The 26,994-nt window shown below is 40.2% G+C and overlaps 3 protein-coding genes and 2 long non-coding RNA genes across 9 annotated transcripts; 4 read left to right on the forward strand and 1 right to left on the reverse strand.

Moving 5' to 3' along the window:
• Positions 1 to 623: 623 nt before the first annotated feature.
• LOC307021133 (histone H2A-like) lies at positions 624 to 1,210 on the forward strand. Its single transcript, XM_079652963.1, has one exon. The coding sequence runs from the start codon at positions 631 to 633 to the stop codon at positions 1,012 to 1,014; it is 384 nt and encodes a 127-aa protein (XP_079509089.1). The 5' UTR covers positions 624 to 630; the 3' UTR covers positions 1,015 to 1,210.
• A 765-nt stretch (positions 1,211 to 1,975) lies between these two features.
• On the forward strand, positions 1,976 to 2,413 carry LOC307021126 (histone H3.2). Its single transcript, XM_079652954.1, has one exon. The coding sequence runs from the start codon at positions 1,990 to 1,992 to the stop codon at positions 2,398 to 2,400; it is 411 nt and encodes a 136-aa protein (XP_079509080.1). The 5' UTR covers positions 1,976 to 1,989; the 3' UTR covers positions 2,401 to 2,413.
• A 6,081-nt stretch (positions 2,414 to 8,494) lies between these two features.
• On the forward strand, positions 8,495 to 11,244 carry LOC307021142. The gene is made up of 3 exons (XR_013803081.1): positions 8,495 to 8,647; positions 10,011 to 10,171; positions 10,994 to 11,244. It is a non-coding gene; the product is annotated as an uncharacterized lncRNA (long non-coding RNA).
• A 647-nt stretch (positions 11,245 to 11,891) lies between these two features.
• LOC307021144 lies at positions 11,892 to 14,061 on the forward strand. Of its 2 annotated transcripts, XR_013803084.1 has the most exons (3): positions 11,924 to 12,190; positions 12,452 to 12,519; positions 13,021 to 14,061. It is a non-coding gene; the product is annotated as an uncharacterized lncRNA (long non-coding RNA). The 2 variants fall into 2 exon arrangements; XR_013803083.1 differs by having other exon boundaries at positions 11,892 to 12,190; positions 12,452 to 14,061.
• A 5,025-nt stretch (positions 14,062 to 19,086) lies between these two features.
• On the reverse strand, positions 19,087 to 26,481 carry LOC307021114 (uncharacterized protein). Of its 4 annotated transcripts, none has more exons than XM_079652938.1 (18): positions 26,404 to 26,481; positions 25,369 to 25,480; positions 25,107 to 25,239; positions 24,931 to 25,005; positions 24,367 to 24,762; positions 24,075 to 24,179; positions 23,734 to 23,966; positions 23,476 to 23,654; positions 22,793 to 22,886; positions 22,476 to 22,711; positions 22,144 to 22,258; positions 21,625 to 21,742; positions 21,453 to 21,544; positions 20,903 to 21,020; positions 20,704 to 20,805; positions 20,432 to 20,605; positions 19,790 to 19,966; positions 19,087 to 19,562 (listed from the first exon to the last, which is right to left on the reverse strand). In XM_079652938.1, exons 2-18 carry the CDS (start codon positions 25,435 to 25,437, stop codon positions 19,240 to 19,242), a joined length of 2,739 nt encoding a protein of 912 aa, XP_079509064.1. In that variant the 5' UTR covers positions 25,438 to 25,480; positions 26,404 to 26,481; the 3' UTR covers positions 19,087 to 19,239. The 4 variants fall into 4 exon arrangements, with proteins under 4 accessions (XP_079509064.1, XP_079509063.1, XP_079509062.1 ...); XM_079652937.1 differs by having other exon boundaries at positions 25,369 to 25,627; positions 26,404 to 26,480; XM_079652936.1 differs by having other exon boundaries at positions 25,369 to 26,474.
• Between the last annotated feature and the right edge of the window lie 513 nt (positions 26,482 to 26,994).

The raw sequence follows: 26,994 nt of genomic DNA on the forward strand, positions 1-26,994 counted from the left end.
ACAAAGACACAGAATGAAGAATACTTAGCAAAATAATCAAAATAAAATCGAAATATATACATTTTGAGGAGACATACGTTATAGATCTTTATGAATACACATCATAATCATAATATGAAATAAGAGATGTCCTCAAAATATTAAAGATAAAAAAGTAGACATCACACAAATTACAATCTACACAAATAAGTTAAAACTGATGATCATTTTTTTCCAATAAATGTTTAGCTCAAACGTTACAACTGCATGTATTTAGGTGGGTGTGTCATTTGAGTTATAATACGGAATATATTATTTAATAAGTTAATTACACACTGTAAATAAACATGAAGTATGACACCTTTATGAATGTCTTAATGTTTTCCACACATTGAGACTTTTGCTTCTTAAATTACAGGAGTTTATATTCATCTTTGAACGCGTGAAAACTATTTCAGAAATAAAAAAAATGTAAACTTTAAGGTCTCATTCTGAAAAGAATTCAGGCGGCAGCCGACCTGTTTTCTGATTGGACGATCACAGTTACGGGTAAATCTGACCAATGAGCGTACAGCTCTGCTGCTATATAGTCTGGTGAGAACTGTGACCGAGTTACTTTCTTCTTAACGTTGAAGAATAATCACATAGAAAATGTCTGGTCGAGGAAAAGGTGCAGGAAAGGTTAGGGCGAAGGCCAAGACTCGCTCATCCCGTGCCGGGCTCCAGTTCCCCGTCGGCCGTGTCCACAGGCATCTGAGGAAGGGTAATTACGCCCATCGTGTCGGTGCCGGAGCCCCGGTGTACCTGGCCGCTGTGCTTGAGTACCTGACAGCTGAGATCCTGGAGCTGGCTGGAAACGCCGCCCGGGACAACAAGAAGACCCGGATCATCCCCCGCCATCTGCAGCTCGCCGTCCGCAACGACGAGGAGCTGAATAAGCTGCTGGGAGGAGTGACCATCGCTCAGGGAGGCGTGCTGCCTAACATCCAGGCTGTGCTGCTGCCCAAGAAGACCGAGAAGGCCGCCAAGAAGTAAACATCCTGAATCCGCTTCTACCAACACCCAACAGGCTCTTTTAAGAGCCACCCACTTCAAACTAAAGAACATTCCTCTCTTCACCACACCACTACTTAGTGATCTCCCCATTGTATGTATTGAGGTTCACAACGTGCACAACATATAAAATGAGTCATATTACTCCAAGTCACTCAAACCAAAAACACAGGAGGATATTGCCCCTTTTGCTGGATGTCACGTAGTTTCCTCTTTTCAATAAGTCTTCTGTATTAATGTTGCTGAATTCTACGTCACCCAAGTAGCATTCAGTACAATTCTCTGTAAACCTGAGCCACGCATTATGCCATGCTATATTTCCATTGTGAATGATGCAAGCCAGTCAGCAGTGAATATCAGGACCAAGTAAAATGTGCATTAAAGTATTTTCTTCTTTCAAAGTGTATTTGATTAAGGTCATCGCTTTGCTTATAAATAGCTGACTCCATAGTAGGAAACTCAGATAACATATACTTTATTTTCTTCATATAAAGACATTATTTCGTTATTAGAGAATCAGAAATCAATACCATAAACGGTTTTGTTGACAAGTAACACATACTTAGAATTGGTCTTGGTATTTTATTTGCATACATAATAAAAACTATTTTAAGAATCCTATAATAACATTAGAAATATAGCGATATTTACATCAAAATATGTATGAATTACAATATGCAGAATTCATAGTTTATGAATGTATAGAATAATGTTTGCATCATTCATCTTTGCTGGACTTTTGTATTATGTCACACATGGATGTATAATAAGAACAGTTAACAAATGAGCGCGAAATTTGAATTTTCCAATCTCTACCAACCAATAGTTGAGCTGCAGTGTCACGTGTATACATTTGACCAATCAGCGTCGTTGCCTTGCCTGCTCTGGCTATATAAGACACACAGACAAGCTTCCCACATACTACTTTTCGAACAGAGAAGCAGACTCTCGCTAGCCATGGCAAGAACCAAGCAGACCGCCCGTAAGTCCACCGGAGGAAAGGCTCCCAGGAAGCAGCTGGCCACCAAGGCTGCTCGTAAAAGCGCCCCGGCCACCGGCGGCGTGAAGAAGCCTCACCGTTACAGGCCAGGTACCGTGGCTCTGAGGGAGATCCGCCGCTACCAGAAGTCCACCGAGCTGCTGATCCGCAAGCTGCCCTTCCAGCGCCTGGTGAGGGAGATCGCTCAGGACTTCAAGACCGACCTGCGCTTCCAGAGCTCTGCTGTCATGGCTCTGCAGGAGTCTAGCGAGGCTTACCTGGTCGGCCTGTTCGAGGACACCAACCTGTGCGCAATCCACGCCAAGAGGGTCACCATAATGCCCAAGGACATTCAACTGGCCCGCCGTATCCGCGGAGAGAGGGCTTAAACTGACCTGAGATCAGAACGAGACACAACGGCTCTTTTAAGAGCCACACAAACACACTTACAGAGCAACTATTCCTGAAACGTATGTGTCCAGACACTTTATAAACACATTGTCCTCCTTTGGTTATTAAAGCATGATCCATAGTAACACATTACTTAGTATATAAACGCCTAACATGTTGATCCAATTTTCATCTACCACTGGGTTTGTGACGCAGTCTCTCATGTATGGCTAGACACTGACATCTAGTGGTGTCTTTGGATAAAAGCAATACTAACTTAACTGAATATATCATTTTGTTCTGTAAAGATGTTAATATAATTACTAGTCCTGAGTATATGGGTCATTCTAAAGAAAATTGACCAAAGTCAGGTTGGAAATGTTTTGAAATTGTGTATTGTTTACCCCAAAACTTTGTCCATATATATTTTGTACCATATCTAAATTACACACATCTAGTCAAATAACCGTACATTTTTAGATCATATTTTCAGACTGTTGGAATCTCCTTCCTCTTCCAAAAATGGTCACTACGGAATCATTTTAGTTGATAGCTCAATATACTTATTTTTTTACAAAACGTCCAGTGTTTCGATAGTGACCACAGTATTTTTGTTCTCAAGGTTGTATCATATTCCCTCAACCTTATTGTTTAAAGGTTCCATGTGATGCTTCTGCGGTTATTACCCTTCCCCATGTGTGTCATGAAGGTTTTTATGCATGTAAAAGGTCTACAGAGTCACTAACCCTCAAAGTACACCCTGTAGCGCAGGGGTACTCAAACTTTTTTATTGAAGGTCCACTTGTGAATTTTATACAAGGTCACTGGTCCAGATGAATGCCAGTAGAGTCATTGATTTTGGAAAATTGCACAATATAAATCTATTTTAGTAGATCTCAAAAATGGAATTATGATCAGCAGAAATGGCCATGACATGGGACCTTTAATCTGAACTCATAACATGCCTTATGTTGAAGTGAATGTTTGAAGCTACTGACCCAGAATCAGCACTTTAGTAACAGCTGAAATAGAGGGGGGTGAGGCTAGAGTGGGTGATCTATTTGGTATTTTGAGCAAAACACTTCATAGACATGTTTTTTATATATATATGAGACCTATAATATATGCTTAAACATAGTATAATAGGAGAGCTTTAAAGTAACACACTGATTTTCAGACTTTAAAACACATTTATTTCAGAACTATGGGATGTACCTGCTTACCTTTCCATTTTGTCACGACCGAAATGATCATGTCAATTACCAAGACTTAACCATATTTTTCGGCAGTGGCGATTCTAGCTAAAATTGAGCATAACTAAAGAATGCTAGCAAGTACATGGCTAGCATACACGTTTTTGAAGAGGTTTACACATAAAAACCTGATACTTTGCATAAAATGCAGTGTGTCATTTCATGATAAGACACTTGCATCAAACTGTGTGTGGGCTGTGTATAACATACAGTTTAGTTTAAACAATATTATTTAAGATGTTACTGATTTATCTAATGTTGAAATAGTGCTGTATAATAGTTTGTACCATATTTGTTTTAGAGCTACAAAACTAACTCCTAACGGTATAGATAGACAATGGTCACATTAAATAACTGCTAATTACAGATGATAACTTCATTAATATATGTATCGAGATATACCTAATTTCTTAAAGTAAAGAACTGTTAGAAAGACAGAAGTGTTAATATTTAAAGAGCATCTTGCAGGGTTTTTTTTTTCTACATTTATGCTTAAACTTGCTTGAAAATTACAATTAAAAAAGTGAATGTAGGATTTGATATATTTTACAAGACATAAGGGCAGGAATTCAGAGGGAAAGGAGCAATTTTGAGCACTGCTCTTAAAAACGGCTTTTTTTTAAGGTCCTACGTCAAACGCGTCATTTTACATCACACAGTGGACACATCTCCGCTGTCTGACCGCGGGAATAGTTAGTAGTTGCGTTGAGTTGAGCGGTTGTGTTTTAGTGAGCTGGTATTTTTCGGTAGTTTTACATTGTATTTCACCATTTGTAATCATGGTGCAATATTGTGTTTGTGCAGGTTGCACAAATACCAGCCAGGAGATCGAGTCCACAGTAAAAAGGACCGGAGCTAGCGTTCGTTCCTGGGTGCGTTGTGCAAACCGTATTACTTCTCTCCCCCCCCCCCCCCCCTTCGCTGCTCTCTCTCTCTCTCCCCTCCGGTACATGGCACCGTAAGACGTAGTCTGGAGTTACATTAGGTAACGCTTTGGTGGCTGTACTGCTCCAGCCGTCTCCTTTGTGTTTGTTTGTTTCCCCCTGTCTGTGTTGTTTGTGTGTGCGTGGTGGCTGTCACTCCTGGCTCCTGGCTCCTGGCTCCTGGCTCCTGGCTCCTGGCTCCTGGCTCCTGGCTCCTGGCTCCTGGCTCCTGGCTCCTGGCTCCTGGCTCCTGGCTCCTGGCTCCTGGCTCCTGGCTCCTGGCTCCTGGCTCCTGGCTCCTGGCTCCTGGCTCCTGGCTCCTGGCTCCTGGCTCCTGGCTCCTGGCTCCTGGCTCCTGGCTCCTGGCTCCTGGCTCCTGGCTCCTGGCTCCTGGCTCCTGGCTCCTGGCTCCTGGCTCCTGGCTCAACCTCCACTCACCTGCTGCAATCAGCTGTGCGCACTCCCCGACTACACACCTGCTTTCCATCAAGCCATTTACAACGGCATATCAACGGAGGCTCCAGAACCTTTCTCCGCCAGATCGTCAAGTATCAGCCGTATCTCGCGTCTCCCCTCCGGTCAGCATCGTAGTGTGGAGTTGCATTAGGTAACGCGAGATACGGCTGATACTTGTGCATTAGTTATAGTTATAATATATAACAGCTTAGTTGGAATCGGGTCTAAGATACACGTTGATGGTTTAGAAGAGAGAATCATTGAATTTAATTGTTCAAGGTTTATCGCTGAAAAGCATTCTAGTTTACTATCTAGTGTAATATTAGAACTTACGTTTCCGGGAGCTGTTGATAACACTATACTGGTCAAAGGCAAGAGGTCATTGATTTTGTTTCTAAGAGTAACAATTGTATCGTTAAAAAAGCACATAAAATCATTCCTACTGAGTGCTATGGGAATAGAAGGCTCAGTCGAGCTGTGGCTCTCTGTCAGCCTGGCTACAGTGCTGAAAAGAAATCTTGCATTATTCTTATTCTCATCTATTAATGAAGAGTAGTATGCTGCTCTCGCTTTACGCAGTGCTTTCTTATATTCATTGAGAGTAATATGCCAAATTAAACGAGATTCTTCAAGTTTAGTGGAACGCCATATCCTTTCAAGTTGTCTCGACTTTTGCTTTATTTTGCGGGTTTGGGCATTATGCCATGGAGCTAATCTATGTTGTTTTATTTTCTTCTTTTTCAAAGGAGCAACAGAGTCTCATTTTATTCGCAGCGCATCTGTAGCACTATCAACAACATGATCAATTTGGGGTGGTGTACATTTTGTATAAGTTTCCTCCCTTACATGCAGACATGCTATCGATTTGAGTATTGGTGGAATCTCTTCCTTAAATGTGGCTATAGCACTAACAGATAGGTTTCTGCTGCAGGAGCTTTTGACTAATGCTTTGTAGTCTAGTAACAGTACTTCAAAAGTTACTAAGAAATGGTCGGATAAAGCAGGATTATGCGGTTCGACTAATAGTTGCTCAATTTCAATACCATAAGTCAGAACAAGGTCGAGAGTGTGATAGCAGTGGGTTGGTTTATTTACATTCTGACAGAAACCAGGTCCCCCTCCACTTAAAAATGATTTAAGTGGGGGGGACCTAACCTCCTCTCGGGGGGTCCGAGGGCATGCTCCTCCGGGAAGATCTTTTTTAATATTGAAGTTATACGCATCAATCTGGTGCACTTTGAGAGCAACATGAGGAGATCTATGGATACATACACAGGGACCTTTTTCAGCTGGTAATTTTTATCACATGTATGAAAATCTGGAAAACAAGGTGCAAAACGATACTAAATCAGAAGATCATAAACAGTGGCTCCATCGTGAAACAGGTTATCACTGCATTTAGGAGAAGAAAAACCCTGGACACATCCCAGACTCAGCCATGGGGCGTTTTGAGTCCAACAAGTCCTCCAACTAATACGACCAAATAGGTCGATTGTTTTCCTCGTTTTCCGACCCATTAATACGACCCAGAGCAGCGTTTTCAATCAACGGGTGCGTCAGCCTGTATACCTTTACGACCCACGGGCGCGTTTTAAATCAACGGGAGGCGGCGTAATGACGTACAACGTCCTCGACAACTTCTGTTAACAACCATCGTTTTTCAGACACGTACACTCTTCAAAAATCACGGCTTTCTGTCGTAGAACAAAACGTGATCCGCCTCTTAAATTTGTGTCGACCACAGACCTTATTTCGAGCTATTTTCCCAAATCCTATGGAGAAATCTCATTGGTTCTGACGCGAGGGAACCGGAAGTGGTCAAATGCTAACTCACCGGGGTTTGGGACTCGTCACTGCATCAGACAACATCCATTTATTTCCCAGACAAGCTAATAAACGTGAGTAGTCAGATATCAAAAGTATATTCATTTTGGGATATGTATTATGTTGTTTTATTTTGTCGTCTAGTACAGTGACTAAGATTACTATGTTTACCTAGGAATAATGATAGCAAAGCTAAATTAGCCAAAAGTAGAATCAGCTAACGTTAACGTGAGCATGGAAGTTATGTGATCCATCGGTTCATGCGGTTGATCCAAATGTTATCAAACGTCACATTCTTTATAACTATATTAAATACTATTTATCTATTAAGTGAAGAGTGACCAGGGGTGTAATACTGCCGGAACACCGCTCCGGCACCTAAAACGGGGATGGTTGTTAGCATCTGGTGCTAGCTAGCTATGATAACGGATAGGCTAAGAGGCTAATGTACCTAATGTAATGTTTACACAGTTAACTTTAGTCTAAGTTATCTCAGTGGGTCTGAAACAGTTTGGTCACCATATATGGAAATACATATTTCCAAGGCACACTTTTATATTATTGTAATGTTCCACAATAGGAGTCGGAAATTCAAGTTCTTAGGTTCAATAGCTCCTTTGGTAGTATACAAATACAGGTTCATAGGTCACAGGTTGCAGGTCGCAGGTTCAACGTCACACAGCACCCTAAAAAAAATCGAATGAATCTAAAACATCGATGAAATCATTACAATTCATACTATTGGACATACAACAAATGCATAAAAAAACTAAACAGTAAATAGTTAAATATGCACAAAGATACATTTAAAAAAAGTATTATTCTTATCATTTTTTTTATTATTGAAATGTATACAGTTAAGTTTCATATGGGTGTTGACAGATGTATCCATAGATTTAGTTAATTTTGCCCTCAAGTGCACAAGATTGATGCATTTAACTTCACGGGGGCCTCCGGACCCCCCTAGAGGACATGAGGTCCACCCCCACTTAAAACATATTCACATGGATAGGATACTAAATACATGTGCACACTTTTTATATAGTAACCTTTGTACCTCAGCAGGAGGGAGTTAGTTTATAAAGGTCCTTCACTGATCACTTAACTATCACGCAGCTGTGTGCAGCATTTACTGTAAGAATCACACATTTATTCAATAATGCAGACTTAATAAATGACCATTCTTTGTTGATTCTGGCTGGAGTGTTAATTGACAGTAGTTACATAAGCTTCAAAACAAGCCACAACTGCGCGTGCACACATGCAGAACTTATAGAATTAGCAATACACCCCTGGTAATGATGATTTTAGTATTATTTTCTGTGATGATGGAGCATCAACTTTTGGATCAACCAGATATTGACAGATTAGGGTTGTCCATAACAGTCACTTTAAACATGTGACTGACTCTGTATAACATTGTTTTCCTTACTCTTGTGATTTTTGTTCATCCTATCTAAAAGATAAAAAAACATGAGTTCATTGTTTTAACAAGATTTTTCACGATATAATAAAATACATGAATCCTGTAAACATTTGTAGTATAGTATTCTTATTTTTGGTATTCCCTGACATTATCTGTGTTTCTGTTACAGACGCCTACTCAAAAAGTGTGCCAGACATGCAGGGAAAGCATAGGAGTAGCAAGTAAAAAATGCAAACAATGTGGTGCCATCCAACCACACAAAGAGAAACTCTCCAAGCAAAAAGAAAAGGTTGCACAGGAGTGGAAGGCCACGCAACAGAAAAACCACAGTGTCAACAAAGTGTATGACTCGACACATTTACTGGTAATCTTTTTTCTCTTGCAGATGTCAGTTATCATAAAAAAGTGTGTAAATAATCCCTGATCTTAATCTTTTTATACAAATTGTTAAATTACTGAATTGATTTATACTTTCCAACAGTCGCCCTCATTTACTTTTTAAAAATAATCCTAATTTCTTAAGTAAGTTTATGTGAGAAGTACAGACTAGTGCACGATTACTGCACTTCATGTAATGTGTTAAGCAAAATTGTTGTCACCGTTGTATTTAAATCTGTAAAGGCATAACACATTTTTTCGAACTGATGTTAGATAGTGTTTGGACTTGCAAGCACCCAGTTTTAGTAAAACATTATTTCTTAACCAGAAGTAACATAGTTCAGGCCAGTGGTAATTCCTAGAATCAGAGCTTCAATGTTCATGTTTTTCTAATTATATCTTACAAAAAAACCTGCATTTTGGTGTTTTATATTTTATTTTGGAACTTCATGGTATGGAAAACACATAATTATGTGACTATGGTTTCCAAAAGTAAAATAAATGAAATATCATATACATTTTTGAATAAATGGTAAAACCAAGAATGTCACAGAATCAAAACCAGCCCATATTAATATAGTGCTTGAAAGACAATCAAGACCTGGAAAGAGTTAGTATTAATAAAGAGGCCCTTAAAAGCACTTTCATTAAGCTTACCAGAGTCTCTGACTTTGAGCCGTGTTCGAACAGTCATTTCAAAATTCCCCTGTAACACCAGCTTTACATCTGAAGTGCTGTTAATGCGGAACTTTGAACCTGAAATGATATAGGTTATAGCTTGCTGACATGTTTCAAAGCTAAATGTAGCTTATTCAGATATCTGAATGTGAGAGTTAAATGGACAAATATTAGGCATGCCAGAAACTGACCATGATCAAAATCGGACAGCCCTGGCGAATATTAATTGATTATTCGCCGCCGAATTGAAACTAAGCCAGGAAAAAAAAGAAATACATAAATAATAATAAAAATATATATAAATAAAATCGAATTTTAAAAATAATTTTCGATTATGGAGACTGTAACGAATATTCGAAAAATAGAATAATCGCTGGCATCCCTAACCCATATAAAAATAACTATGCCCATGTAAAAAAAACTCAAAGTGAACCCGAGCTCGATAAACTTCTTTTTTTTTTACAGTTCTTTTTTAGGGGCTCCCCTAAAAGGGGTCTAAAATCACACCTGGTTAATTGTGGGGTGCCTTCCTCAATGTGCACACGTATCACCTCAGTGCATTTTTCACTTATGCAAAATAAATGGAGTTATAATGGCTTTAGGTGTGTGAAAATGTTTAGAACTGTTGTGTACATAATATGTCTTGTTTTTTTGTGTCCATTGTGTTCCAGCTTCACAAATGGAAAATGTTAGATCGGCGTCCCATCCTCCTTCTTGCCAAGAGAGGCACAAATGGTTTTTGCCGATTGCATCTGTCCATGGCAAATCGAGACAGAAGATGGTAACAATGCACTTGTTACCATAAAGAGGATTTACGAAAGCCTAATTAATGGTAAAGTATACAAATCTGCATGCTATATTTCAGCAATTTATCTGTTAACATGTTTTGTAAATTAGTTGCTCAGTTATCTGGTTTTAAATGTAAAAAAATGTGAATCACTGTTTACCAAGTAGTACAAATATGTCGTTATGTCTTGTTTTGTCAGTTAAAGGTCCCATGTCATGCTTTTCTGGTTATTACCCGTCCCCTTGTGTGTTATGAAGCTTTTCCTGCATGTAAACGGTCTGCAGAGTCACAAACCCTCAAAGTACACCCTGTAGCGAGTAAAACTCTAACACAGAAAATACCTGTCTATGCTGCTCTTTTTCAAAAAAAAATCTTCCTGAGTATAGTGACGTAACGGGCATAGTGACGTACCGGCTCACACACACTCACTCAGCCTTATCTTTTCTCAGCCGAGGCTCCGCGGATCTCCTCACGCACACACGCACACACACTCACAGCCTGGCTGTGAGTGTGTGTGTGTGTGTGTGCGCTCAGGCTGAGTTCCTCGCTGTCTCGCAGACCCCACACAGCAACCAGGAAACAACACCAGTAATCCAGCTCACACTGTCTGCTCCTCGAGCCTCAAAGGGCGGAGCAGCGAGCCCCCCAACGTCCCGCCAACACGGCACCCAGACCCCACGCAGCATTCTCATCTGTTTGTCCTTACTGGTGTCATTTCCTGGTTGCTAACAAACGCCATTGTAACACAGAATCACTGATGTTCCGCTGTTTCATTTTTAGCTGTAATTACTCAGATTATAAATGTATATGGCGGATTATACTTGGTCATTTACTCACCATGCGTCTACTTTTTTTTCTTCTCAATAGTGACTTTGGCAGTTGAACCTGAGGGCCCTTGTACCACACAGGCAGAAATGGCCGCAGACCCAGGATCAGACTTGTCTGTACCTCTTACCACCGAGACTGACACTGAGTTCACTCTCTTCCTCACTCCTGTGTCCTCCGGCCTGACTCCTGCTCTCTCCTCCGGGCTGACTCCTGCTCTCTCCTCCGGGCTGACTCCTGCTCTCTCCTCCGGGCTGACTCCTGCTCTCTCCTCCGGGCTGACTCCTGCTCTCTCCTCCGGGCTGACTCCTGCTCTCTCCTCCGGGCTGACTCCTGCTCTCTCCTCCGGCCTGACTCCTGCTCTCTCCTCCGGCCTGACTCCTGCTCTCTCCTCCGGCCTGACTCCTGCTCTCTCCTCCGGGCTGACTCCTGCTCTCTCCTCCGGGCTGACTCCTGCTCTCTCCTCCGGCCTGACTCCTGCTCTCTCCTCCGGGCTGACTCCTGCTCTCTCCTCCGGGCTGACTCCTGCTCTCTCCTCCGGGCTGACTCCTGCTCTCTCCTCCGGGCTGACTCCTGCTCTCTCCTCCGGCCTGAATCCTGCTCTCTCCTCCGGGCTGACTCCTGCTCTCTCCTCCGGCCTGACTCCTGCTCTCTCCTCCGGCCTGACTCCTGCTCTCTCCTCCGGCCTGACTCCTGCTCTCTCCTCCGGCCTGACTCCTGCCCTCTCCTCCGGCCTGACTCCTGCCCTCTCCTCCGGGCTGACTCCTGCTCTCTCCTCCGGGCTGACTCCTGCTCTCTCCTCCGGGCTGACTCCTGCTCTCTCCTCCGGCCTGACTCCTGCTCTCTCCTCCGGGCTGACTCCTGCTCTCTCCTCCGGGCTGACTCCTGCTCTCTCCTCCGGCCTGACTCCTGCTCTCTCCTCCGGCCTGACTCCTGCTCTCTCCTCCGGGCTGACTCCTGCTCTCTCCTCCGGGCTGACTCCTGCTCTCTCCTCCGGGCTGACTCCTGCTCTCTCCTCCGGGCTGACTCCTGCTCTCTCCTCCGGCCTGACTCCTGCTCTCTCCTCCGGGCTGACTCCTGCTCTCTCCTCCGGCCTGACTCCTGCTCTCTCCTCCGGGCTGACTCCTGCTCTCTCCTCCGGCCTGACTCCTGCTCTCTCCTCCGGCCTGACTCCTGCTCTCTCCTCAGTGTCTTCCTCACAGAAAAGAAGACCAACGAGGAATAAAGTGGCAATTAATGGTATGTGCGGGTTAATTAGTAATTATCTTATTTACATCGACTGAAACTGTGTTTGATTTTGCACATTGAATTAGTTAAAGAGAGAGAAAACAATCATCGGTACAATTAGAATACACCACCTTTTGTTTTGTTTAAGACTTTGCAGTATCAAAAGTCTCAGTGCCATTTTGAACAGTTTAATTGAGCACAATGTGATGTTAGGCAATGTTTAGGAGGTTATTGCTGAACTTCAACTTATTACCATCTTTTAATTCCTTGCAGAATGTCCCATTCATCAAGGGTCAGACACTTTCCCCTACAAAAAACTACTGAGGGAACGAATCAGGGAGGTTTGTTTAGAAAATATTTTTAAATAAATAAACAATGACAATAATGTTTCCGTGGAACCAAGTCTTATCTTATTGGATTTTCGTATACTTTGTTTAAAAGGAGTGTTTCAGTCTTAAGCATGACTGCTAATGTAAATATTGAAATTACAGTAACAATAATTTATTATTAATTTAAGGTTGAGGTGCTTGTGTAATGCTTCATGTCGCATTAATGCATCATGTCCAGCCATTTATTTATATATTACATTTTTTCTTGTAATCCTTTGTAGGTGAATTCCTATTCTTGGCAGTACAAATATTTTTTTAAATAATAATAGTATTCCAAAATATTAAACTGATGGGGAAAATGCTATTGACTATGTTACAGTCCTTCATATGTTTGAGTTAATCGTACCTACTATTATTTCAAATTATCATTTGATTTCACTGGACTTTTTGTATTTACATGTATGACATTTGAAAAAAATGAAGTTTACCTAAAATCTGTGTTTCTTTACTCAGGGCCATACCGAGGTGTTGGTGCAGTGGCAGTCTTGCTCTGGATGGTATGTATCTAATCTGAAGTTTCCTTCAGTGTAGCTGATGGGTCTGGCAGAACAGGGGCCACAAAGTAGTCTTACCAACCAACTTCATCAACCCTGAGATCACTAACTTAAACATTTTGGGTTCCTCAGCAGTAAATTGAATTTAGTTGATCACATGGGGGTGGGGAGCCATGTCATCAATGGCTCTATCAGACGTTTGCGCCATAAAGTAAGACATCCAAGTTCTCTGCCCTTCGTCATTCAGACATCGCGCCCTAGAAACGCTGTCTGATTGTAACACATAAGCAGGGAAGTAGCCTACATTGAAATAGAAATTAAAATATACAATAGAGTTTATCATTGATCAATATCACTAAAGGTTAAATGATTGATATGTGAGGCTGGATGGTATTTGATCTATTTTGTAATTACTGACTTGTTACATTTGTTCTTAACAATTATACTATAAGTATAGTTAGTAGTAATAAGTAGTATTATTTCTGTGTGCAGTCTTGCAGGCAGTTGTCTAAGTTTAGTGCTGTATGTTTGGGCATTGATAAGACAGCAAATTCAAAGAATTGGTCAAATGAAACATTGACTTTGAAATAAAAAATGTACCTTGTATTATATATGATGTACGTGTTATATATAAATATATACATTATACTGCACTTTCATCATGATATTTTTGAGTGACTTAGTATATCTTCTCATTTGAAATAGCATTGTCAACATACTGTAGAACTACATATTCCAAAAAGTAATACTTTTTGCTGTGTCAGTATTGTCATACTGATATTCTGTACAAACTGTGAAGTCCATTGAGACAAATGTAACATTTGTGATATTGGGCTATATAAATAAACATTGATTGATTGATTGATTGATTGACTGTTTCTGTTTTACAGTGGGGCGAAGTGGAAAAATTCCTGGGAGCCAAAGGAAAACTTTTCCAGTTAAATATGGCTGACTTTTTTTTTTCTATTTTGGAGTAATAAAATACATATAAAAAAACATCTATGTAAGTGTTGTGCCTATTTGTGTTCTTATGTTATCAGTGAGCTGAAGCCAAGACAAATACAAATATGTTTTAAGTGTATCCATACAAACTCATTCTCTAAAACTGTCATGATTGGTCTGTTGTGAATGACACCCATGAGGAAAAAGGTCCTATACATTATATCACATCGGCAGGGCTGTGATGTGATGAGGCCCTCGCGAGCGTCGACGGGGGGGTGGTGTGTAAACCCTGGACACACCAAGCCGATTACAGCTAGTGGAGCCTCGCAGCAGAAACTGTGGCGCGCTCAATTGCGCCGCATTTGCGCATCAGATGAGGCTCCCTCCACAAGATGAGGGCGAGAGGCAGACGCAGTCTGTGTGATCGGCGTGTATGGAGGGGCGGGCCTGCACATCGGCATATCACAGACTGGTGCATACATTGTACAGGCGGCAATTTGAAATGGAACGCAGCCCACACACGGCAGACAAACCCAAACACTTTTGGAACACGCCACCTCCAGACACATTAACATGCACTCCCCTAACTTTCCCCTAATCTGACATTGTATTTCATTCCATAACATATAAATATACTGTTCACCCATGTGAAACACACACACTGAAACCAAAATCATTTACAAACATGTGAAAATCTTTCATATGCGATGGAAACTTCTGAAGCAATGGAAACAGGAGTCAGAGAGACACGAGGAGAGCAGGAACTTTGATGGCAAACTGATGGTTTATTCACAAGACATGTTGTGTGCCACGAATTGACACAAAAGATGCCAAACCAATTCTGAAGATCTCTACCCCAGACCCATATTTAGCTAGTTCTGAGAGAAGAATCAACATTGTGCATAACAAGATAAAACCAACACCTCTATCAGCTGACGCCAATAGGCAGGAACAGGGAGACAAAACACTGAGAGCACAGTAGCCAAGGCTACAGGTGCCTGTGCTCAGTCAGGACAAGACCTGGGGGGTATACCACGAAACTGGTTCAACCTAACCTGGATATGTTTGAGTTAGCCGGTTGGCCTAATCCAAAACATACGCCCTCTCGCTAAACGGCACTACGACACGGGTTATCAAGTGGATCGCTCAAGCCAGCCGTGCCTATCTAGTTAGGAGCGTTCACATGAAAGGGGTGGTATCTGGAGCATTCGACCAATCACAAACATGGAGAAGCGTACTGACAGCACAGCGCGTATACTTCCTGAATGAAAAGTCAACTATATAATTAGACAAATATGAAGACTTTAAACATCCATGACTCAAACACTTTATCCAGGATAAAAGCCACATAGCTGCACCTGCAAGGTGAACACAGCTGGTAAAAGAAAAAGTGTTTGAATGCGTACATTAACAGGTTTATGATATGCCACGTCTAAGACACGATCTGACTTTAATTACATTTGACTCGAGTGTTTCGTAATGTGTTGCTTCAAATAATACTTCTGCATACAGTATGTGACACTGTAAGTGTTGCACGGCCAGATACGGCTCAGCTGACTCAGATAAGGAGATATATGATACATTATGATGTGATGCCGCGGACTGTACTGTTACTCTGATCCGGTTACTTATGTTGTGGCAGATATTTAATTAAGCTTTCTTAACGCTAATGTTATAATAGTCAGATTGCTCTGAAGATGGGAGGTGATATTCTATTAATGTTCACATTCACACGTGAACACGTTTGGTTCTATGCAAACTCAGTAATATCCATTGTGATACAGTTATAAGGCCTTCACAAGAGACTGTCAGTGGAGATTAAAGGGGATCAGGAGCTCACGTCTTCTCAGAGTCCTTGGTATCTGGCTTGATGATTGTCTCACATTTCTAAACTTCATGTCAATAACCTGCTTAAAAAGCTGAGGGTTAGGCTAGGTTTCTTCTACAGGAACAAGTCCTGTTTCTCTGCTTGAGGCCAGGAAAAGGCTAGTCACTGTGACCTTTTGACCTGTGCTGGACTATGGTGATTTGATCTATATGAATGCACCTGCCAATTGCCTGGTCAAGTTAGATGCTGCGTATCACAGTGCACTGAGATTTGTGACAAACTGTAAAGCATTAACCCATCACTGTACCCTGTATGCAAGGGCTGGTTTGCTTTCACTAACTGTACGGAGGCTCAGTCACTGGTACATTTTTATATACAAAGCCATGTTAGGGAAACTTCCATCTTATATCTGCTCCCTGATCTCACGGAAAATTGTAAGTGGCTACTGCCTGAGATCGAATGCTGTGGTTTTATTAAATGTGCCAACTGCTAGGACTGTCTTAGGGAAGACAGCTTTTAGATGCGCAGCTCCTCTGTCTTGGAATAGTCTGCAAATTAAATGGAAACTGAGCAATCTGGTGCCACTAAATGTTTTTAAAGCTCGGTTGGATGCTACTCAATCGGAAGCTATTGGTACCTGTTTATGTGGATAGTTATGTAAATGGTGCTGTATGATGTCCTTTTGTTGTTCTGTTTATGTTTTTATGTTTCGTGTGGAACCTACTTGAGCAGGTCTCCCTTGAAAAAGAAATCAATGATCTCAATGGGATACACCTGTATAAATAAAGGTTTGAAATTAAATGAAATGAGAGTCATCATCATCATGTTCTCTCTGCTGCTGCTGCTGCTGCTGGCAGCTGGAAGTGAGTCAACACTTATTATACTGCTGTTTAACAGGATAATCTGTCATATAACTTTTTTTTGTATTTGTACAGGTGTGAAGTGTGAACAGTTGACACAGCCAGCTTCTGTGACTGTGCAGCCAGGTCAACGTCTGACCATCACCTGTCAGGTCTCTTATTCTGTTAGTTAATAATAATAATAAAATTCAATAACATGCTTTAACCACTAGGTGCCCGTTTATCAGCTGTGCACCGTTATGGTGTAAATACTGCCTATCTACCAATTGGATCCAATATAAAAGTCAGCCGAATTACTGTTGATATTGCAAGGGGACATATTGTGTGAAAATAAATCTAAGATGTTGTTAAATGGCTGATATATTTATGATCCACGTCACGTTTTCAGTTTTGGCGGCAGTTCTTCCTGTTTGTATAGAAGTCTTCTCATCAGGGCTCTATAAATAGATAACTACGGCAGATATGTAATATGTAATGCAGCCGAACCATGTATTACAATGCCGTTATGTGATTAGCTCCAAAGAGAAAAGCAAGCAAACTCGGAATAAAGTATTATTATTTTTTTTTTAAATGTTTTCGGATTTCACATCGCATAAACACCATTTCCCAACGTGCATTGCGGCTAAACCATGAATCACCGAGCTGAGGATCTTGGTTATGGCTAGAAAGGATCCGTCTTGTGTAAAACTCTCGCGAGAGTTCGGCTGAATGTCACGTGGCTGAATGTTTACGTTTGGCAGGCAGCCTTTCAGTTAGGATCGTTAACATCAGTTGGCCACAGCAAATGATGGTGAGAAGCTAAACTATCTATTAATTATGTCAATGACAGGGAGTGTGATCGTTGAAAAGCGGTCTTGCTGGTGTTCAAAGAAGAATGACAACACTGTAGATCACCAACACTATGGTTTATTTTTTATTCACAGGCAAGTCAACGTTGTCGCAGTAAAAGTCCCAAGATAGCTCCTGGTGCAATAAAATGTTCCCTTGCAGTGTTTTACTATTATGTCTGATGTTTCTCTATTAATATTGCTGCTGCATTAATGTGTATGTTGCATCATGTTACTGCTGTAGATGTGTTTCCGAGCCGCTCCGATTACAACGAGAGTTACAACGAGAACGTGACGTCATATTTACAATAGAAGGATCCTTTCTAGCCATAACCGAGGATCTTGCCTACGTCTGTTTCCGGTATTGTTTTTGACGGATGTATTTTGTTATACACACATTCCTTCACATTTAAATTAAAATGTACATTAAAATATTTCATGAGGCTTTCTAAAATGTTTTAAAATATAACTACGGTTCGAGTTGAAGAGTTTATAAATTAACATGAACCGAAGCTGTTGCCTGGTAACGCAATCGTGCAACGTCACGTCCGTTAATTCCACATCCACACACATCGATTTAATAAATGAATATAGCCTTTGTATCTGCTAAAAGAGGTGCCGACCAGCTGGGGCAACAGAAAATTGGCGAAATTGAGTGTGACTATTACAAATGAAATCATTATTATATTAATATTGATAATAATAACAACCGACCGTCGGGGTAGCATTTGCTTGGCATTTCCGGGTATATCTCCACTGGTTGGGCCACGTTAACAATACTGTGTAATTGTCACGTTTGAAGGGACGAAATCGTGACAGCTTCACGTCTCCCATCATGGTAAATCGTCACATGTTCACGTCTTGCCGTGATACCGGGTTGTGCTGACCATGTCCATGCCTTTATGACAACAGTGTACCAATCTTCTGATGGCTACTTCCAGCAGGATAACTCACCGTGTCACAAAGCTCAAATATTCTCCAACTGGTTTCTTGAACATGACAATGAATTTTACTCAAATGTCACAGTCCACAGTCATCAGATCCAAATCCTACAGTGCACCATTGGGATATGGTGAACGAGAGATTTGCGTCATGGATGTGCAGCCGACAAATCTGTAGAAACTGTGTGATGCGATCAGGTCAATATTGAGTGAAATCTCTGAGGAATGCTTCCAGTACCTTGTTTAATCTATGCCATGAAGACTTAACGCAGTTCTGAAAGCAGATGGGGGTCCAACCCATCCTAGCAAGGTGTACCTAATTAAGTGGCTCGTGAGTGTATTACTTAGCTCAATTTGTATTGTTAGTGTGTGTCTGTAGGAGTAAAGTCTAGACACATTCTTTGGATGTAAGCATTGGCTAATTAAACAGATCATGATTAAATGACATGATGATAATAAGGGTGATCACCAAAACCTTATACCAGGGGTGGGGAACCTCTGGCCCTCGAGGTAACTCGGATCTGAAGGTGACTGATAACTGCTAATGGCATTTACTTGAATACCAGACATAGTAAATGCAAAGCAGGATCATATAAAAAAAAAGGTAATAAACAAGCCATTCAATCGTAATACTCGTTTTAATATGTTGACATGCATACAACACAATAGACTTGTTAAGTCCTGTTCGTTGTCCTGTTTGTTGTCCTTATCACCGTCCTGTTAGTTTTCCTCATCACCGTCCTCATCACCGTCTTGTTCGTTGTCCTCATCACCGTCCTGTTAGTTTTCCTCATCACCGTCCTCATCACCGTCTTGTTCGTTGTCCTCATCACCGTCCTCATCACCGTCTTGTTCGTTGTCCTCATCACCGTCCTCATCACCGTCTTGTTCGTTGTCCTCATCACCGTCCTCATCACCGTCCTGTTCGTCGTCCTCATTACCGTCTTCAATGTCTTCCTCCATCATGAGAAAAGACGAGTCCGAGCCAATACAGCTGTAGGTGCTGGTGACTCTGCTCAGTTTCTGCTCCAGAAGATATTGATGGTGTAAAATACAGCAGTGCAGTCCCCTGTATCCCTCTTCTGTTATATCGCTTGGAGAAACTAAAATAAAAAGACAAAATGACAGTCTATGTAAGGCAACTTTTAGTTAGCATTGATGTTGGTTCCATATAAGCAATTTGAATGTTTAACTCCGAGGCTGTATATTAGCTAAAAAGATTTGTGATTCAGAAAAAATGCAATCATTACAGATGCTATTCAGTGATAGACATTTGACACTGGGAGGGGGGCAGTGGCAAATGTTATAAATCGGTATTTGTGGAACATACTTTGGTTTCTGATGTCGTCTTTTGTCTGATGAAGGAGGCGGTCCAGTTTGTCCAGTGCCTGCCTCAGATTTTGACAATGCTGGGTCATCTCCTTCACAATGATGACTTTCTCCTCTTCCATACGCCTGACCAGCATAACCTGGTCAAAAAGTCGCCTCTTTGTGCGCAGGTTCACCACTATAATGGAAAAAACACAAAATATAACAACCACAATGGTAAGGCTAATAAAACAAATAATATCAGTTTGTATTCAATCTTTTTTAATTAAATTGACCAAAACCTTAAAATCTGGTAAAAAAAAATTCAACCTCGCCGCTTGCTGAATTTGTTCAATTCTGTCTATGTTGGCAGAATTACATTCAGTATGTCTTGAGATTCAACATTAGTATGCAGTTCAGGGTGGTCAGGAAGGGTTTTACTGTTTCCATAGATATGCCTGTCCCAGTGAGACTAGACTATTAAGACTTGATAGGGCAACATCATACAGACCTTTCAATATCATTATTTTAAAATGATTTGTTGTGATCATGATGATTTGTGACACCTATGTTGATAGCTCTGTGTTACATTGGTGATTGTATTCTAGTACTTCAACTGAATTTATGGAATATCTAGGGCAAACAAAAACAAGTTGTTTCTTACCATCTCCTTGCGCCTCCCAGGGCAGAATGACATCCTCAGACAGACCGCATGCTGCTTCTGTGTCAATTTTCTCTGAACAGGCATCAATGGTGTTGTACTGCAGTATCCTCTCTCTGAGTTTCTTCTTGAGCTCTGTCAGTCTTCTCCGTTTGCGTTGCCTTGTTTGGTTGCTGTCTGTAAAGTAAAACAAAATACAAATAAACTAATATTAATAATACAAACAACAACAACAAGAAACAAATATTGTTTCTAGATAACGTAATAATAAATACCATTTTGTCGATAGAGGTCGTGTTTCTTTCTTCGGAGGGAATAAATAATTTCATCTATTTCTCTCTGGAGCTCCTCTTGGCTACTCTGGGCTCCATGTTTCTCTTGAAAACAGAAACAACAAGGTGTAATCATAAAACATGAAGCCAAATGTTTGGAAATATGGAACCAAATCTATACCACAGTGATCATATAACATACCAGTGGCTGCCCATTGCTTGACCTCCAACACCCACTGCTCCGTGTCCTCCAGGGAGATGTTCAGCTCTTGCTTGAGACTCTCAAGATTGTCCACTTCAGTTTGTGCTCTCTGTGTAGTCTGGTTAGAATGTTTCAAAGGAAAAAGTGAATATGCGTTCCAGTTGGTTGAGAAGGTTGTTTTTTACTGAATTCCTTTATGCACATTAACTGACCAGACAACAACATGAAATGCTAAACACCTTCTCTTCAAGGTTGGCAAGTATCACCTTAGTGTCCCTTTTTTTTCAAGATCAAGCAGGATTAACATTATTATTATTATTATTATTATTATCCAGAAATTCAGATGAATCAACCTATAGTGCTTTATTAAAAACAAACAGAACAGAGACTCTCTTGGCAGAACAGTGTGCCATGGCAGCACCATCATAATGAAATGATTGCAGAATACATTCAATTCAACAACATATAGCTAAGGATGGTGTTAAATTACTACAACAACAAACTCGGATAGTCTTAATATACATTTTGAAATGCAGCATGGACGTCTTACTTTGACAAATCTCTTTGAGAGTGTCTTGTGGAGATTCTCCACCTTCCTGTGGTTCCATTGCATAGCCAGCACGGTTATCATATCTGCTCTAGCTGTAAACACAAAAACATGAACATTCATATGAGCTTTACAATGTGGCACTACTTAAAACTATTTGTTTTCCTCTACCAACCTGATTTGGTCATGTATTTTGTTGTCAGAGCTGCCCTTGAGAGGAAGCTGTTAACCTGTTCCACTTCCTCGCCGACAGTATTTCCAGCACCTTCCTGGCTTCTGCCACCCCACTTCACCTGCTCAGAATCATAAACAATGAGATCTAGCTATTTAGTTCAATATTATAATTTCTTGTACTGTACATCTTTAGTTATCATCAGTGTCAGGAGCAATTTCAGAAAGTTAAAATGTTCTGATATTGAATTATGCTTTGAACTACAATGTCACAACTGCAGTTATTTGAAGCTCTATTCATTCATTATTTCTACAGTGCGGATATATTTACTAAAATAAACATAATGGGTTTTGGAAGCCTATCCTTGTGACAGTCTGTTTTGTAACAATTTTGTCAACATTTGTAACTATTACAATTATTCCACAGGCTTGAATAGAATATACTACATGATATTCTTATGTGCACTACAATTTCTAAAACATTTGAATCTAGTGACACAAATGTTTAATTTGCATACTGTACCTCGCATTTGCCTGTGTGGGCCTTGGCGTGCATTACAGAGAGAAAAGGTTTCATCTCTGTAAGTGGTTGGAGCTCAGGCAACTTTGCTGCCATCTTCTCCAAATAAGGCCAGTACCTGTAATGACAAAATCAATTAGCTCTTCCAGTTGCATGATGGCATAATAGTAAAAAGATAAACCAGGTCCTTAAAATTACCAGTACAATCCTTGTAACCAACATCAGCATTTATCCAAATGAATGTTTTTTTTGCTTTACATCTACTGGATGTGCAAGAATTAAATAGATAACACGTTTCCCACAAACACTTCCAATTTTGCAATAGTTATAACTACCTGCAGGCAACATCCATACAAAAGAATGTTGCATTCGCAACTTCAGCCAGCTCCTTCTGCAGGAACATTGGGTAGGCATATATTTCACCACGGTAGTGATTTAGGCCTTGTAGTAAGATGCCATGTCTGCACACAGCTATTTGCAGTCCTTCCTCATCCACCTTGGCCCTGGACTTGTGTGAGGTTTCTCTGCAAGCTGTGAATGTTGCCGGTCCACAAACATCACGACCACTTTTCTGAAATAGACACAATCTGTTACATTTAACCCTGTGCTAAGAAAAATAAATAAAGGGTTAGGGGATTGAATAGATTCTTACAATCGTCATCTGGCTCCTGATTTTGTCGACAAAGGCAGACACTTTACTGTCCTGGGCAATGAACAGTCCATCAAATAGAGACGGTTCATCTGTCCTGCGAAATTCGAGAAAGACATTGTAAGCAACATTATCATACATACATAAGTTTGATTGTGTCCTCTATTTAATGTGGCCAATTTGCTTTTGCCATAACATTTTCATAAATGTGGAAAAGGTCTTTGTGAATTTGATCTGTAATTCTGTGTAAAGTCTTTTGCCACCATTATTTAACATTAGTGAAAAGTTTACTGACTTCTTGTAAAAAGGTAAAAATAAAAGTACATCCTTTATATTGATGGGCATGGAATAGGGCAGAGGAAGGCATAGAAAAAGGTTCCTGGGCAATTTAATACATTTTTCATGAAGCGATTATATCCAAAACTGGTTCTTAGCTCCAACATATCCAACTAACGTCAACCATTTAACATTTTAAAGTTGAGTTAACTTTACAGGCGTCATATATAATAATTTTTATGAATTGGATTTATATAATTATGTGTAATTTCAAACCAACTATTGTTTTCTGATGGTCTACAAACTTTGGAAAAAGAAATTGCAGAGTTGGGGAAAGTTAGACATTTCAGCAAAGACATTCAGCTTAGTCAATAAAACAACAACTAAAATGAGAATATGATTTCACTGACCCTCTGGACTTCTTGAAGCGATAATGCTTTCTATTGCCATCTACAGCAATAGCCAGCATGTCAGGTGTGCATGCTGGGCATTTAAAGGGCTCCACCAGGCATAGATCTTCTTGTCTGTAATTACAGAAGGCAAACTCCCGAAAGACTCTGTGGAAGATATCGCTACAGATTCTGCCTGTCTGGAAAAAAGAATGGTATTCATTTGGTTAATTAAAAGTTTGGTATTCAAAAATCTTGAAAACCACATTTTATTCTTACCCTTCCTGTGGAAAACGATCGATGTTCAAGCATTTTTATAAATACTTGCTGGGATAATGCTGGGCTGGCCAATTTCATTTGCTCGAATGATGTGAACACATCAAAGTTAAAAATAATTTTGCAGCTGTCGGTTGCTGGCCAGTATTTGTATCCCAGCAAGTCACCTATGCTCGGGGACCATTTGGCGGAACAAATTGGGCAGCACACAGAAGGCAGACGAACGTTGTATGGACCTGAGAAAAAATATAAATGTGCAATTTGACAGCTATCTATGCAATGTAGGACAAAAGTATAATAGTAATCCTGTATTTCTGCTTGATCGTCTTCTGGTGGCAACAAACCATTGATAGTCACCAACACGGTCTGCTTTCCTGGGATGATGGTGAAATCTTGGCTTGGACCACAGAAGCAGATTTGGGATGGCGGAGGAATTGGAAGCAGACACACTGCAGCAAAGACAATTTCAGAGATTCATATGCATGTTAGGACATGTTAGGAAATGTAGTCAACACAAATTGAGACATTTTAACTGTTAAAGCAAACTTCCGACATGGTGAAAATGATGCCGCTGTATATGTAGTGCACATTAGGAAACCATGGTAAGGGAATATGTAATACCTTATTTGAACCCACCTTGTTCACAGAGTCCATATTGGCCACTTTCATCCACAACCACTAAGGATGTGGGAGGAATAGGTCTGTAAAACCCATCAAACATGGCTTCCCTGTCATGGAAGACATGTTTACCATGGATAATAGGGTCACATGCCGGACAAAGAAAGGGAGTTCCTGGTGGAACACAGTCCAAGCACCGGACCACAGCATCAGCAGTTTTGCATTGGAGACAGGAACGTGTAGTGACAATCTCTGCAGCCAATTTCAAATGAAGGAGCTCTGGCATTGCAGCTCTGAATGTTTGTTCACGTTTCAACTGTCTTTGGGTCCATGTTGATGCAGTGGGTGTTTCTTCTGATGATGCAGGGACAGTGAGAGAACCCAACAGGTTTCTCAGTGTCTGAAGATGTTGATCTAAAATAACAAAATATAAAACAAATCATGGAATTTAGTTTAATTTAAAAAAGATATTCCATACATGGCTTTTCACTTTACAATGTATCATGAACAAAGCTATTACATACTACAAACAATTACCTACATTTCAAGTTGAAGGATAATTTAAGAATTCATTGTGCATACCAAGACTTGGGACCTGTAGAGGAATCTCATGTGTCTCCTCGACCTCTGGGGACTTCTGAGAGCTGGAAGGTTTAACTGCATAAAACAAAGTACGATGATATGGGAAACATTATTGAGGACCGACCAACGACATTAAAACTTAATGAAACACTAGAACTAGATTATATTTTACAGACCAGATCGATTCTTATTCCAATGTTGGGCTATAATGTTCCCATCCAGGTCCCTCTTCCTCCAGGAAACATTTGATCCTTGCGTTATTTTCTTTGGTATCTTCTGTATCTTCGGTTTCTTTGGTTTCTTTGGTATCTTAATATATAAATATATAAAAGAGATTATATATTTCCCTTAATTGTTGCACACACATCTTTGTAATGTGTGTGTCTGTTATCATTTGAGTAAATGTTATAATACATTTTTGGATAATGTTGTACTTGCCTTATTTGCCAACTCATCTGCGAGGGCATTCCCTATCTCTAGCCATTCATTCAGTTGCTTGGATGCCATTTTTAAGTGAGGATAAAAAGGGCAACAACAAACAAAGGATGAACTGACATACAGGGAGGGAGAAAAACAAAACAAAAGACAAGAAAACGAGAGGGGTGAAAGAGAGTAGGAAGAGGAATATGGCTCTGAAAAGAACCGTTGATTTTTTTATGATAATAGGCTACTTCATATAATTGAATTGATAGATGACCTGAAAAAAACCAAACAGATGAACTCAGATTAGCTGTGCTACCATGTAATTTAATTGTTGCTTCATAAATAAGCATTCGCCAAAATAAAACTACAGGCACCAAAATCAATCAAGTCCCAGGTAAATCAGTAATTACAGGGAAATATATTTCTCTTTTTAACTAGATGTGATGCTTTCACAAAACTTAAGTTGAATTAGCGAATGTTTAAAGTAGTAAAACAACTATGACCTGATGATATTCAAGTGTTGAACTTACCCTAACTATCATTAATGCAACATGTTAGGTGACATTTCGAAGAAAGAAAAAGTGTGTGCATTATAAAAAGCGCCATGTAAATGTCAACTATTATTATTATTATTATTAAAGTGCCATTTCCTTTCGCATTGTTTACGTTCATATCATGTCCTGGTCTGGTTAGCTGAATATACATACTTTTGCCATTGTTATGTGTTATGTCACGTGCTACCAAGGGTTTTGTTTTTAGGCAAGATTTTAGCTCCTTTTGTGCGAAGGAGAAAACTCTCCCTACAACTTGTTGTAGACGAACCTTCTTATATTGCAATACATATCCGTTAGCGCATATAAGCTAAGCGCTAAGCGCTAACCTTTACAGCCATGCTATTGCTAACAACATGCATTCGCCTATACTGCCTATGCCACGGGCCAGCCCTAAAACGTAAAACTGAAATATCGTGGTTAAACATGCTTAGTAGAAAAACGACAGGATTAATTAAAAGCGTAAACAAATCAAATGAAATACAGAAATCAGATTTACCACTTGTAAAGCTCTGACGCTCTTTAACAATCCTTCTTCTTCTTCATCTTCTTCTTCATCTTCATCTTCTTGGCTCGTTTCACTTTTATTGATGCGCAAGGTTAAAGTTCACGGGATTACGATCGTGACAAAACGTGACAAAAGGTTGTAATAAACTGCTGCTAGAAATGAATAATGGGAAAGCTACGTGGCTATGGGTCGTAATATCGTGATCAACACTGCTTAAACAATCGACCTATTTGGTCGTTTTTTGTAGGAGGACAGGCTGTTTGAGTCTGTGACCGAACTGAGTCTCATTGGAACATAAACGTGCTCTCTTTATGTTATTTATATATTTATTCATTGTGTGTTATATATATTATGAATGTAACCTTTGTATATCATGTACTGCCCAAATAATATAAAATAAAGTTTTCAAAAAAAGAGATGTCTCATCTCAGTGGCAGAATAGTAGTCATAACAATACTTGTAATAATTGTATTTACATTCAATACAAACTAAATATTTAGGATTAAAAACTCACTTAATAAAACATACAAAACATCGTTATTCATGTATGAATTATATTCTTTAAATACTGTTTATAGCTCT

Source organism: Notothenia rossii (assembly GCF_949606895.1).
Source record: "Notothenia rossii genome assembly, chromosome: 10".
NCBI lineage: Eukaryota > Metazoa > Chordata > Actinopteri > Perciformes > Nototheniidae > Notothenia > Notothenia rossii.

Bases quoted from the DNA above. Each gene is read 5' to 3' on its own strand.
- LOC307021133 (XM_079652963.1), top strand. From the start codon at position 631: ATGTCTGGTCGAGGAAAAGGTGCAGGAAAGGTTAGGGCGAAGGCCAAG.
- LOC307021126 (XM_079652954.1), top strand. From the start codon at position 1,990: ATGGCAAGAACCAAGCAGACCGCCCGTAAGTCCACCGGAGGAAAGGCT.
- LOC307021114 (XM_079652938.1), bottom strand. From the start codon at position 25,437: ATGGCATCCAAGCAACTGAATGAATGGCTAGAGATAGGGAATGCCCTC. The intron at 20,806-20,902 runs GTATGTTATATG...TCTGTTTTCAAG, and splicing joins CAAGCAATGGGCAGCCACTG to AGAAACATGGAGCCCAGAGT. The intron at 19,563-19,789 runs GTATGTTCCACA...TTTTTATTTTAG, and splicing joins AGACGACATCAGAAACCAAA to TTTCTCCAAGCGATATAACA.